Source organism: Symphalangus syndactylus, chromosome 18, assembly GCF_028878055.3.
Source record: "Symphalangus syndactylus isolate Jambi chromosome 18, NHGRI_mSymSyn1-v2.1_pri, whole genome shotgun sequence".
In the NCBI taxonomy this organism is placed as follows: domain Eukaryota; kingdom Metazoa; phylum Chordata; class Mammalia; order Primates; family Hylobatidae; genus Symphalangus; species Symphalangus syndactylus.
In genome coordinates, this window is record NC_072440.2 from 102763052 (window position 1) to 102776427 (window position 13376).

The 13376-nt window shown below is 44.8% G+C and overlaps 1 protein-coding gene across 2 annotated transcripts in view; it reads left to right on the forward strand.

Annotated features, from left to right (window-relative positions):
• Positions 1–7609: 7609 nt before the first annotated feature.
• The window catches only part of ADAM17 (ADAM metallopeptidase domain 17), a 67992-nt gene continuing 62225 nt past the window's right edge, over positions 7610–13376 (forward strand). The window contains exon 1 of one of the 2 annotated variants that reach the window (XM_055253850.2): positions 7610–7982. In XM_055253850.2, coding sequence (XP_055109825.2) covers positions 7886–7982 — 97 coding nt within the window. In that variant the 5' untranslated portion in view covers positions 7610–7885. The remainder of the gene's footprint in view (positions 7983–13376) is intronic. The other variant, XM_063623979.1, reaches the window with a different exon arrangement.

Consider the following 13376-nt stretch of genomic DNA (forward strand, 5'->3'; position numbering starts at 1 on the left):
CTCTGTGTCACTTCTCTTCTTACAGGGACATCAGTCATTGGATTTAGGGCCCAGCCTAATCCAGTATGACCTCATCTTAACTTGATTACATCTGCAAAGACCCTGTTTCCAAATAAGATCACATTCATAATGCCAGGGGTTAGGACTTGAACTTATTTTCTTGGGTGGAGGGGGGGGACACAATTCTGCCTGCTATAAGCATTAAATTGTCTAATTTATTTAGATGGGGGAAACTGTGAGGTATCTGGCTGTATGTCAGATAATGATATTTGTTTCATAAATACTGTTAACTGCCTTAGGCAGAACACTTATTTGATACGGAAGGTAGCAGGGTCCTCACCTTAGGAACTTATGCTTTGGTAGAAAATACCAAAATACCATCAAGAGACAACAATGCAAGACAAAATGAAGGACGGACTATAAAAGAACCAAGAAAAAGTCCATGGATAGGAGACATTTAGCTGGTGTTATGGAAGACAGGTAGAGGCACTGGTGGAGAGGAAGCAGAGGTAAGAAAGTCACTTCAGGTATTATGGGAATGATAGTGAGGGACTAGTTCAAAGGAGACAGAGTGAGTGATTGAGCTGGACAGTTTCCTTGAACACCAAGTAAGTATATTAACTATTGCTTCTGCAGAGTCTTTTTTTTTCTTTCTTTTTTTTTTTAGACAGAGTCTCACTCTGTTGCCCAGGCTGGAGCACGGTAGCACAATCTCGGCTCACTGCAACCTCTGCCTTCCAGGTTCAAGTGATTTTCCTGCCTCAGCCTCCCAAGTAGCTGGGATTACAGGCACATGCTGCCACGCCCAGCTGATTTTTGTATTTTTAGTAGAGACGGGGTTTTCACCATGTCGCCCAGGATGGTCTTGAACTCCTGACCTCAGGTGATCCACCTGCCTCAGCCTCCAAAGTGCTAGGATTACAGGTGTGAGCCACCGTGCCTGGCTGAGAATGAAATATTTAAAATAGCTTTATTTCACCTAAAGAGTAAAATGTGACTAAATGCGATGTGGTATCCTGGGTTAGATCCTAGAACAGAAAAAGGACATTAGTGACAAAACTGCAGTCCAGTTAGTGGTTTCCAGGGACTGAGAGGAGGGGGAAAGGTGGTTTAATGGGCATGGGGTTTCCTTTTGGGGTGATTAAAATGTTCTGGAATCAGATGGTGGTGATGATTGGATAACACTGTAAATGTATTGAATGTTGATGGTACATTTTGTGTTATGTGTATTTTATCACAGTTTTAAATTTAATTTAATTATCTATTCTGAGACAGGGTTTCACTCTGTTGCCGAGGCTGGAGTGCAGTGGCACAAACATGGCTCACTGCAGCCTGGACTTCCTGGGCTCAAGTAATCTTCCTGCCTCAGCCTCCTGAGTAGCTGGGACCACAGGCATGTGCCACCATGCCTGGATAATTTTTTTCATTTGTTGCCCAGGCTGATCTTAAACTCCTGGGCTCAAGCAATCCCTCCTTAGCCTGCCAATGTGCTGGGATTACAGGAGCGAGCCACTGTGGCTGGCCTCACAATTTCTTAAAGACCATAAGACACATTAAAAAATTTAAAAATCGTGCCAGCATGGTGGCTCACACCTGTAATCCCAACACTTTGGGAGGCTGAGGCAGGCAGATCATCTGAAGTCAGGAGTTCGGGACCAGCCTGGCCAATATGGTGAAACCCTGTCTCTACTGAAAATAGAAAAATTAGCCGGGCGTGGTGGCGCAAGCCTGTAGTCCCAGCTACTTGGGAGGCTGAGGCAGGAGAATCACTCGAACCCGGGAGATGGAGGTTGCAGTGAGCTAAGATCGCACCACTACACTACAGCCTAGACGACAGAGCAAGACTCCGTCTCAAAAAACAACAAAAAAAATCCAAATGTCTGAAGTTTAGTTACTAGTATTGTACCAATGTTATTTTTTTAGTTTAACAAACATACCATGATCATCATGGTCAACATTTAGGAAGCTGGGTGAAACAGGAAGTCCATACTATCTTTGCAACTTTTCGGTACATCTAAAATTTTTCTAAAATGAAAATTTATTTTAAAAAGTTAATGTGGGCCAGGCATGATAGCTCACACCTATAATCCCTGCACTTTGGGAGGCTGAGGTGGGCAGATCATCTGAGGCCAGGAATTCAAGACCAGCCTGGGCAACATAGCGAAACCCCGTCTCCACTGTTATACAAATATAAAAATTAGTTGGGCATGGTGGTGCACGCCTGTAGTCCCAGCTACTCGGGAGGCTGAGGCACAAGCAATGGCTTGAACCCGGAAGACAGAGGTTGTAGTCAGCCGAGATCATGCTATTGCATTCCACCCTGGGTGGTAGACCGAGACCCTGTCTCAAAAAAAACACAAACCCAAAAAGTTAATGTGAAAAAATCCATGATCCTTATTTTTCCTGATGCATTTGGGTGTTTGTGTGTTTATATATATCTATCTTTTAGAGTATAATTTCTTTGAGGCCAAAGGTAAAATGTGTATCTCTTTGGTATAATTCTTAAAATATTAGGAAAATTTTCAGAATTTAAACATTGAACAATCGAGTTCGGTTTTTCTTAAGAGCCCTAAGTAGAACAGCTTTTCAATTAAGGTCTCTGGCTGCTGTGGAACTGGAGGGTAATTGGTGAGAGTCTCCTCTCTGGGGCCTGTCAGCCCAAGAGTAATGACTTCTGGCCACTTCAGACCTGAGGTAATTTCAAACCAGCACAAGTTTCCATTTGTTCTCTTTATCTAGTCTGCTCTCTATGTTCAGTTATTCATGTGGTTCAATTACCCCGAGATCTCAAGGAAGAGAGGCAGGGATTTAAGAAGGAAAAGAACCGACACAGCTCCATATTTTATATGGCATACAATATGTAGGATGTATGATACTTCTGCACACAATGGTGGTCCATATCAGCGGGATGTGGTGGCTCACACATGTAATCCTAGCACCTTAGGAGGCCGAGGTGGGTGGATTGCTTGAGCCCAGGAATACAAGACCAGCCTGGGCAACATGGTGAAACCCTGTCTCTAAAAAAAAAAAAAAAAAAAAAAGACTTAAAAACAATTTAAAAAAATTCCCCCCAAAATCATCTGTTCATCAGTGAGGATCTGCAAATGTCTCTGCTTTGTCCCATGCATATTTGTCATTTTTCTAAAAGGTTGATTTTGGCCAGGCACGGTGGCTTATGCCTGTAATCCCAGCACTTTGGGAGGCCGAGGTGGGCGGATCACGAGGTCAAGAGATTGAGACCATCCTGGACAATATGGTGAAACCCCGTCTCTACTAAAAATACAAAAATTAGCTGGGCATGGTGGCGCATGCCTGTAGTCCCAGCTACTCGGGAGGCTGAGGCAGGAGAATCACTTGAACCCGGGAGGCTGAGGTTGCAGTGAGCTGAGATTGCGCCACTGCACTCCAGCCTGGCAACAGAGCAAGACTCCCATCTCAAAAAAAAAAAAAAAAAAAAAAGGTTGATTTTTTTCTAAAATAGGTTAAAATTTCTTAACTAAAACCTTAGAAATTAGAGTTCCTGGTACATGACTTTGTATAAAGTCCTGTTTTTCATTAAGTGGCAACTGTTGTCTTATTTGTGGGTTGACTCATACTTAAAGGGATCGCTTTACACAGATTTGTTCATCAGCAAAAAAGCATACAAATGTAGGAATAATTACCATTTTAGAAATAGTGAGGATGGTTCTATGCATCAATAAAAACTGGTGGGGTTGGTGTAAGACAAAATTGGCTAATAAGGGAAATAGAGCTAGAGAAATAGATAGAAGGAAACAAAAAACCCAGCCAGAACCAGTTAGTTCTCCGGTCATTTAGACAAGGTTTTACCAGTACTTGTGTGGATTTGGTAGTTAACTGCAGAACCGTATGTGGCTTATGTGTTTAATAATTGCAAATGTTTACTCTTAAATTCACTTGCAGTATCTAAATTATGAATAATTAATTCCACAGCATGGGATTGGGGAACCTCAAGAAATATTTTTAATTATCTTTATTAAATCCTAAATTAAAAGCATCACTTCAAGTATTAAGAACCCAGGATCCCGTCAACTTGTTTACATATTTTTTTGAACAGATGATAGTGGCTGTGTAACAAATTACCCCTAATTTAGGAGCTTTAGAACCACGAACATTTATCTCCCAGCTTCTGTGGCTGAGGAATCTGGGAGCAGCTTACTTGTAGTCAGATGGTAGGTCAGGGTCTGCGGTGATCTTAAAGCTTGCCTGGGGCTGAATTCCTTCCAAGCTCACTCACGTAGTCTTTGGCAGCTCCTTGGTGTTTGCTGGCTGCTGACCTGTTCTATTGGACCTCTCCATAGCCTTCCTGAGTGTTCTGCTGACACGAAAGCTGGCTTCCCCCAGAGTGTGTGATTCAAGAGGAAACAAGCAAGAGGGCACCTGAGATGGAGGACAGTTTCTTGTGTCCTAACCTCAGAAGTGACATCACTTCAGCTGCATGCTAGTGGTCACACAGACCAACTATGGCCCAGTATAGAAGAGGAAACAGGCATCATTGGGGGCCATCTTGGAGGCTGGGCTACCAATGTGGCTGTCAAATCTTTGAGGTGTTTATACTCTTGGAAAACTTTAAAATAATGACCTAACAGCTTTAATTTTAAATGTCAGTATTTACGCTGAAAGTTTCATACTTTGCTACTACTACATTAATGATGAAAAACTTTAAAGATACACCTAGCGGGTATATAGTTGTTTTTTTTTTTTTTTTGAGATGGAGTCTCCCTCTGTCGCCCAGGCTGGAGTGCAGTGGCGCTATCTCGGCTCACTGCAACCTCCACCTCCAGGGTTCAAGTGATTCTCCTGCCTCAGCCTCCCGAGTAGCTTGGACTACAGCCACGTGCCACTATGCCTGGCTAATTTTTTGTATTTTTAGTAGAGACGGGGTTTCACTGTGTTAGCCAGGATGGTCTTGATCTCCTGACCTCATGATCCGCCCACCTCGGCCTCCCAAAGTGCTGGGATTACAGGTGTGAGCCACCATGCCCGGCCAGAGGGTATATAGTTTTAAAAAATCATTTTGGTGCTGAGTGCAGTGGCTCATACCTGTAATCCCAGCACTCTGGGAGGCCAGGAGTTTGAGACCAGCCTGAGGAACATAGCGAGACTCCATTTCTATAAAAAAAAAAATGTAAAAATTAGCCAGGTGTGGTGGTGCATGCCTGTGGTCCCAGCTACTGAGGAGGGTGAGGCTGGAGGATTGCTTAAGCCCAGGAAGTCGAGGCTGCAGTGAGCTGTGATTGAGTCACGGTATTCCATCCTTGGCTACAGAGCGAGACTGTCTCAAAAGATAAAACAGAGCCGGGCGTGGTGGCTCATGCCTGTAATCTCAGCACTTTGGAGGCCAAGGCGGGCAGATCACGAGGTCAGGAGATCCAGACCAGCCTGGCCAACATGGTGAAACCCCGTCTCTACTGAAAATACAAAAATTAGCTGGGCGTGGTGGCGTGCAACTGTAGTCCCAGCTACTTGGGAGGCTAAGGCAGGAGAATCCCTTGCACCTGGGAGGCAGAGCTTGCAGTGAGCCAAGATCATGCCACTGCACACCAGCCTGGCAACAGAGCAAGACTCCATCTCAAAAAAAGAAAAAAAAAAAAGATAAAATAATCTATCCAGTGCCCCTCTTATCATATTCCTTTGGCTCTTTATCTCCCCCACGTGGTGTTCTTTTATCTTAAAAGTATGCACAATTGATAAATGAAAGATGAACTGCAAATTGGAATAATTTGGGTCCTGATTTGTGAATTGAAAAGATTACTTGAAATTTGGAATGTCCCTAGAAATCTAGGACTTCTGGTTATTCAGGCCGGGCGCGGTGGCTCATGCTTGTAATCCTGGCACTTTGGGAGGCCGAAGCGGGTGGATCACCTAAGGTCAGGAGTTTGAGACCAGCCTGGCCAACCTGGTGAAACCCCATCTCTGCTAAAAATAGAAAAATTAGCTGGGCATGGTGGCGGGCACCTGTAATCCCAGTTACTTGGGAGGCTGAGACAGGAGAATTGCTTAAACCCAAGAGGTGTTCAATCGCTTGTAGTGAGCCAAGATCACGCCACTGCACTCCAGCCTGGGCGATAAGATCGAAACTCCGTCTCAAAAAAAAGAAAAGAAAATGGATTGGGAGCTTTTTTTTTTTTTTTTTTTAAAGGCATTTACTAAACAGCTAAGTACCTTCTATGAGCAAGGCACTGTACAAGAGCTGTTGGGGGATACCAAAATAATATAATCTACAATCTACTAAAGTTATAAGCCGGACAGTATGGTGACTAGATGTTCAGAAAAGAAACCAGATGACATTATTATTGTACACCAAAAAAGCCCCCCAAAAACCGTACTCAACTGTCACATTCTTATGGAATACAATTTTTAAAGATTGTATACAATTTGCATGTGAAATTCTGCTTACTTTTTGATTAGGTATACTACTAATGGGTGTGTTTAATAAAGATGTACAGACCAGGTCCGGTTGATTTTAGCCAACAATGTATTGTTGAAAAAGATGATGATATTTTACTGCGGCAAACCACCATTAACATACATTTTAACCACAGTTTGAGTATTTTATTAGCAATAAGCCTTGAAACTTGAATACGACTAGTATTTTATTCCTAACAATTTACCGTTTCCTAATAAAGGCTGTCTCACTCTTAAGTGGAAAACGTATTATGTCCTACCTTAATAAACTTTGGTTGAACTAAATAAAACCGCAACAAGTACTCAACGTTTTTAGACTGTTTTATTCAGTACCATAAACACTCACTAAACTATACAGAGCTAAAATCATGCAAAAGATTGCAAAACAAACTGCCTTGGGAAATTTCCAGTCTAAGCTAAATGCACCAAGTATAGGATTGAATTTTAAGAAGTTGGTGGGAAGATTCCAGCTCTTGAACTCACAGGTAAGGTCCTAGGATTCTATTTGTTGAAGTGTCTGCAGACCCTCTCCCTACAGCAGGGGCGTGGAGCAAATGTGCATTCAGGAAGTGCTTATTAGTCCCCCCAAAGCCTTTTTCGTGACAACAGACGGATGGAGGCCTCAGACGACTCCAGCAGTCGGACCCTGAACCAGATGCCTGAGCTGCGCTCGAAAGGCTCGTCTCGCAGGAGCTGGCGAGTGGCGCGGGCTTCGGAGGCCGGGTTCGGGGCCCGGGGGGAGAGTCCGTGCCCAGGGCACTCTGTAGCTCGATTCATGTCCCCGCCCTCCCACCTGAGCACACTGGGCAGAGAGCCTGCGGCATCGGGCCAGTCGCGCCCCCTCATCCGCCCTGGGCAGGTCGCTGGGCCCCAGGCCGCTTTTTACAGCTCCTTTAATAAAATGGACCGCAGGGATCCTAACCAGACGTGGGCACCAAGACAAAGGAGGTGGCCAGACGCGCCTGAGGGCCTGCTCGCTAGCTCCCGCTCCCCATTCCGCGGTCACCCGGGGACAGAGGCCAGGCCGGACTGGGTGGAGTTGGGACTTCCACGTCTGCGTCCAGGAAGGCGCCGGGCGAGCCCCAGCTGGTCGTGACGGGCGGGGCCGAACACGGCAGCCGACCCGAGGCCCGCGGCGCACCGGCGTGGGGCGGGGCAAGCGGAGCCTCCTGGGATGCCGCGCGGCAGTCGGCTTCCGGCTGTGGGTGGTGCGGGGTGGCGGGGGACGGCGGCGGCCGGAAGCTGGCTGAGCCGGCCTTTGGTAACGCCACCTGCACTTCCGGGGGCGTCGAGCCTGGCGGTAGAATCTTCCCAGTAGGCGGCGCGGGAGGGAAAAGAGGTTTGAGGGGCAAGGCCGGGCGGATCCCGTCCTCCCCCGATGTGAGCAATTTTCCGAACCCCCGTCAGGCGAAGGCTGCCCAGAGAGGTGGAGCCGGTAGCCGGTAGCCGGGCCGGGAACATGAGGCAGTCTCTCCTATTCCTGACCAGCGTGGTTCCTTTCGTGCTGGCGCCGCGACCTCCGGACGACCCGGGCTTCGGCCCCCACCAGAGACTCGGTAAAGACCCAGGGGAGTTAGCTTAGGCCGGCGCCTGGAGCGCTCGTTTGAGGGAAGAGCAGGGGAGCTGGGTCTATCAGGTGCTTGGGGGCGGGGTATTGGCGATGATGGCGCGTCCCTAAGTTTTCAGTGTAGAAGGGGGTGTGGCTCTCGGAGTTTGGGGAAAGAATAAAAGAGATGGGCCTGTCTCTGAGTGGGAAAGGGCTACTGGACAGGCTCCATGTAGTGACTGAGCGCCTGAGAGGGGTTTGCTCTCTGGCTTTGTGTTTGGGGAGGGTGTTGGGAAAGCGGTAAGGAGTAGGGCGGCTGGATCTTGTTTGGAGAGGGAGATGTGGTCAGGCTTAGTAAGGAACAAATCTAGTGTTGTGTGTTCCTACCAGAGCCAGAAAGGAAGGGCCCGAAGCTCCAGAATTCTTCCTGGTCCTCGAAGGAGGGAACTAGAATTTCTGCTGTAGGAGGTACTTATGCAGTAATGTCGTTGGGAGGCGGAGACTGGAGTTGGAGTCTTAAGAGTTGTGTTTTTGCGAACATCCTAAGCACGTTCTTGGTTATTTCAATTGTAGCTTATTGGAGGTGCTTGGGAGATGGGGGGAGGTGGAAACCTGCTAAGCCAACTCGTGATGCTGCCACTGTAAATGCTTTCCTTGCACTTTTAAACAAAGAAATTATCAGGAGTGACGAGTTTGATGAGTTTAGAGGCTAGAAAGTAGAGAGTTCCTGTTTCATTAGATTTTCCAGAGAGATTGGATTTTAAGGATGGACATGCATTAAGGGATCTGAACTTTGGTGGGAGTAAGTTTGCGTGAACTTTTAGTGTATTTTAAAATTCTTTTATCTTTCAAAAATTGACATGTAAGACACTGATTAATTAGTAATAAAGTGGGAAATAATGTTTTCCCAGTGTGTGAAATTGTAGGCTTGCATGGTTGTACTGGTTCCCAAATTTCACCATGATACCATGTGTAGCATTTTTTTTCTTTATATTTAGTGGACAGAAATTGTAATGGATGGATACAGATATTAAAGGTGTTGAGAGTGTTATCACTTGAACAGCTGTCTTATGATTCTTTCCGATTGAAATGGATTACAAGTGACTAATGAAAGGCAAGGGATCTAGTTAGGAAGTGCTGAGAAGTGGTAAGTCAGTACAAATTGAAGGACATTTTGAAGTAGGATTGTGGTTAGGATGGAGGGATAGGGTAAGGGTCTTTATTTTAAGGATAAATGTTAGTAAAAAGAATAAATATGTATTTTGAGATATTAAAATTACGTTTGCACCACCCTGACTCAACTGTTTCACTTATGTTATTAATCTGTTGTTCGTAGGTGGAAAAATAAGCATGACTCCCAAGGAAGCATACAGTTTAAAGAAAAACATTACTTTCTAGATCAATTCATAACATTTGCAGATCGTAAGGTTTTTTAGACCATTTTTTTTTCCAAGACGGAGTCTTGCTCTGTTGCCCAGGCGGGAGTGCAGTGGTGTGATCTCAGCTCACTGCAACCTCCGCCTCCTGGGGTTCAAGCAGTTCTCCTGCCTCAGCCTCCCGAGTAGCTGGGATTACAGGCATGTGCCACCACGCCCAGCTAATTTTTGTATTAGTAGAGACGGGGTTTCACCATGTTGGCCAGGCTGGTCTCGAACTCTTGACCTCGTGATCCGCCCACCTGGGCCTCCCTAAGTGCTGGGATTACAGGCGTGAGCCACCGCTCCTGGCCCATATATTTGTTTTTTATTTGCAAAATGCACACCATCTGTGCCAGAAGAATGCATAGACTTTTCTTTTTTCTTTTCTTTTCTTTTTTCTTTTCTTTTCTTTTTTTTTTTTTTTTTTTTTTTGAGGCAGTGTTTTCCTCTTGTTGCCCAGGCTGGAGTGCAATGGCGTCATCTCAGCTCACCACAACCTCCGCCTCCTGGGTTCAAGCAATTCTCCTGCCTCAGCCTCCCAAGTAGCTGGGATTACAGGCATGTGCCACCACGTCCGGCTAATTTTTTGTATTTTTAGTAGAGATGGGGTTTCTCCATGTTGTTCAGGCTGGTCTCGAACTCCTGACCTCAGGTGATCCACCCACTTTGGCCTCCCAAAGTGCTGGGATTAAAGGCTTGAGCCACCATGCCCGGCCTCTTTTTTTTTTTTTTTAAACTAAGTATTTGAAGGACACACAAGTATTATACGTGGCATTGGAAATACAAAGCTCAGACGATATCCATCTTCAAATGGTTATGGCATAGTGAAATAGACATCCATTTAGGACACTTCTAAAACAGCATAGAGGAGAGTGCTAGAGTACGTTATAGCAAGTGTTGTCACCAGATGAATCTTAGAGATCAAGTCTAGTTTTCAAATAAAGGAGGAGGAAAATGAGTCTCAGGAAGATGCTGTCAGTTGTCAATGATGAACATAGGCCTTGTGGGTATTTTTCTTTGAAGAATGACTTTTTTTTTCTTCAGTTTGTTTGACAGCTTACAGTATAATTTGTTGCTTAACTTAAACTTACCATAAGATTGAGTTGGTCAAGACTAGCAAATAGTTTCATAGTTGAAAAGCATGCTTTATTATTTATTATGTTTCTTGTCCTACAAATATTACTATAGTGCAGTACTAAACATTGATTAGGCATATGACAACATTTTTCTGAAAGGCAAAAAATACCTAATAAATTGAAGCCTGGTTTTTAGAGTCCTCTATGGGTCACCAAAAATGATTTCAATTGAACTGTTATGAATTGCATAATTTAGGAAAGTTATGAGTCATATGAGCTTAGTCATGATGATATCTTGTTGAAGTTGCAGCTGGGGTGTATAAGTCTCACTTTGATTTCAAAATTGTTTTCCCTTCGTGTTACTTTTAATAAAAGAGGATGTAGTGGGTGGGAGGAAAAAATACAGGTCACAGATGAGGGATGAGAAAGTTTGTATCTGAAACATGTATTTTCAAATTTACCTTGAGGTTATTGGCATGGGGATTCTCCGCATTGCAGTGCTGATTTCATTATTGACAGCACCATTTTACTCAGTATTTTGACATCTGGCTTTCTCTTTTGATGTTAATTTTGCTTACTGGCTGCATTCCTTTGAAACCTAAATGCTTAACTGCCCTAACTGCTCCAAGGGAGATGTAATGTAACTCTGCTTTATGTTAGTCTAAGAGATAAACCATATTTTAAGAGTAGAATGGAGAGGAGTTAAGCAGATAATTGCGATGGGGAAACTGGAGAGATCCTTTTGACTTTCACAGGATTTCCTAGAACATTAAATACAGGTTTCCTCCAAGGCCAATTGTGGTTGATTTTTGGATCCTTCACCATTTTCTATTTGTGAGATGATAAGTGTATACAGCTGGAAGTGTAACGTGAAGAAAGTCTGAAAAAGATTGATAGGAAAGGAGAACAGGAATGGGCTTCATTGAGATAATGGAAGTGAAATGAAGGGCTTTTCATATATGGGTTGAGCATCCCTAATCTGAAATGCTCCAAAATTTGAAACTTTTTGAATGCTGGCATGACAGCACACATTACCCCGAACACACGATTTTTTCACTGTTAATGGTACTTATGTGTGAATAGGTATAAGAAAATAATTACTTGTTGTAGCATGTAAAATCAGTCAGGAATGATGGTGATGCCAAACAATCACAGATTATTTATGTGGGTGGCCGAGACAGTGACACCTTTGCTTTCGAATGCTTCATTGTACACAAACTTTTTTTCATGCAAAAAAAGTTACTTAAAAATATTGTTTAGGCCAGGTGTGGTGGCTCATGCCTGTAATCCTAGCACTTTGGGAGGCCGAGCTGGGTGGATCACGAGGTCAGGAGATCGAGACCATCCTGGCTAACATGGTGAAACCCTGTCTCTACTAAAAATACAAAAAATTAGCCAGGTGTGGTGGCGGGCGCCTGTAGTCCCAGCTACTCGGGAGGCTGAGGCAGGAGAATGGTGTGAACCTGGGAGGCGGAGCTTGCAGTGAGCTGAGATTGCGCCACTGCCCTCCAGCCTGGGCGGCAGAGCGAGACTCCGTCTCAAAAAAAGTGAGTGAATAAATGAAACATAAATGAATTTTATATTTAGACTTGGGTCCCATCCCCAAGATACCTCATTATGTATATGCAAATATTTCAAAATTTAAAAAATTCTGAAGAATGAAACACTTCTGGTCTCGAGCATTTTGGATAAGGGATGCTCAATCTGTATCTCTTTATTTACTCCTAAAATCAGCCAAGGAAATGGGCATCTCTCCGTTCTCCTCACTTCCTTTTTGTTGTTGTTGTTACATGAGTTGTACTGGTTTCACTTCATTTGACAGTGTTCTGCTAATGACTAGACATGTATCTCTGACCTGGACTTGTTCTCTGGAGCTCATATTCAGCTGCTCATTTGGCACTTCAAATATAACTGTCCAAAATTAGTTACCCTTTTTTTTTTTTTTGAGACAGAGTCTCACTGTCACCCAGGCTGGAGTGCAGTGGCGCAATCTAGGCTCACTGCAACCTCCACTTGCTGGGTTCAAGTGATTCTCGTGCCTCAGCCTCACGAGTAGCTGGGATTACAGGTGTCCCCCACCACGCCTGGCTAATTTTTTTTTTTGTGTGTGTGTTTTTGGTAGAGACGGGGTTTCATCATGTTGGACAGACCTGTGTCGAACTCCTGACCTCTGGTGATCCACCTGCCTCAGCCTCCCAAAGTACTAGGATTACAGACGTGAACCACTGCCCCAGCCAGTTACCTATTCTTTTGATTACAAGAATGAGTAGCTGGACACAGTGGCTTACACCTATAGTCCCAGCACTTTGGGAGGCTGAGGCCGGCGGATGACTTGAGGCCAGGAGTTCAAGACCAGCTTGACTAACATGGTGAAACCCGTGTCTACTAAAAATACAAAAATTAGCCAGGCGTGGTGATGCCTGCCTGTAATCCCAGCTACTGGGGAGGCTGAGGCAGGAGAATCGCTTGAACCCGGGAGGTGGAGGTTGCAGTGTGCTGAGGTTGAGCCACTGCACTCCAGCCTGGGTGGCAGAGCGAGACTCCATCTCAAAAAAAAAAAAAAAAAAAAAAGAGTGAGTATTGGATACAGGTTTAGCCTAGGACTAGGCAGGGCTGCTGGTAATTGTGGAAGTAGTCTCATTGCCTAACCTGAAACTTGCATCCCGGTTACTGGTCTTGCTGGAGAGTCTTGGCTCAGATTACGTCCCAGGTCTGTTGAGGAGCTCTTGATAGGGAATTAGTTGAAGCAGCTCATATTCCACCCTCCTTTACTGGTATAAATCCATGAAATTGTTTAGTTCCCAGGCTTTGGGGTCCCTGGCCTAGCAGAGAGCACTGCTCCCTTTTTCTCATTCCTTAGTCCCAACAACCCACACCTGACACTAACTATACGTGGCCTGCTTCCCTGTC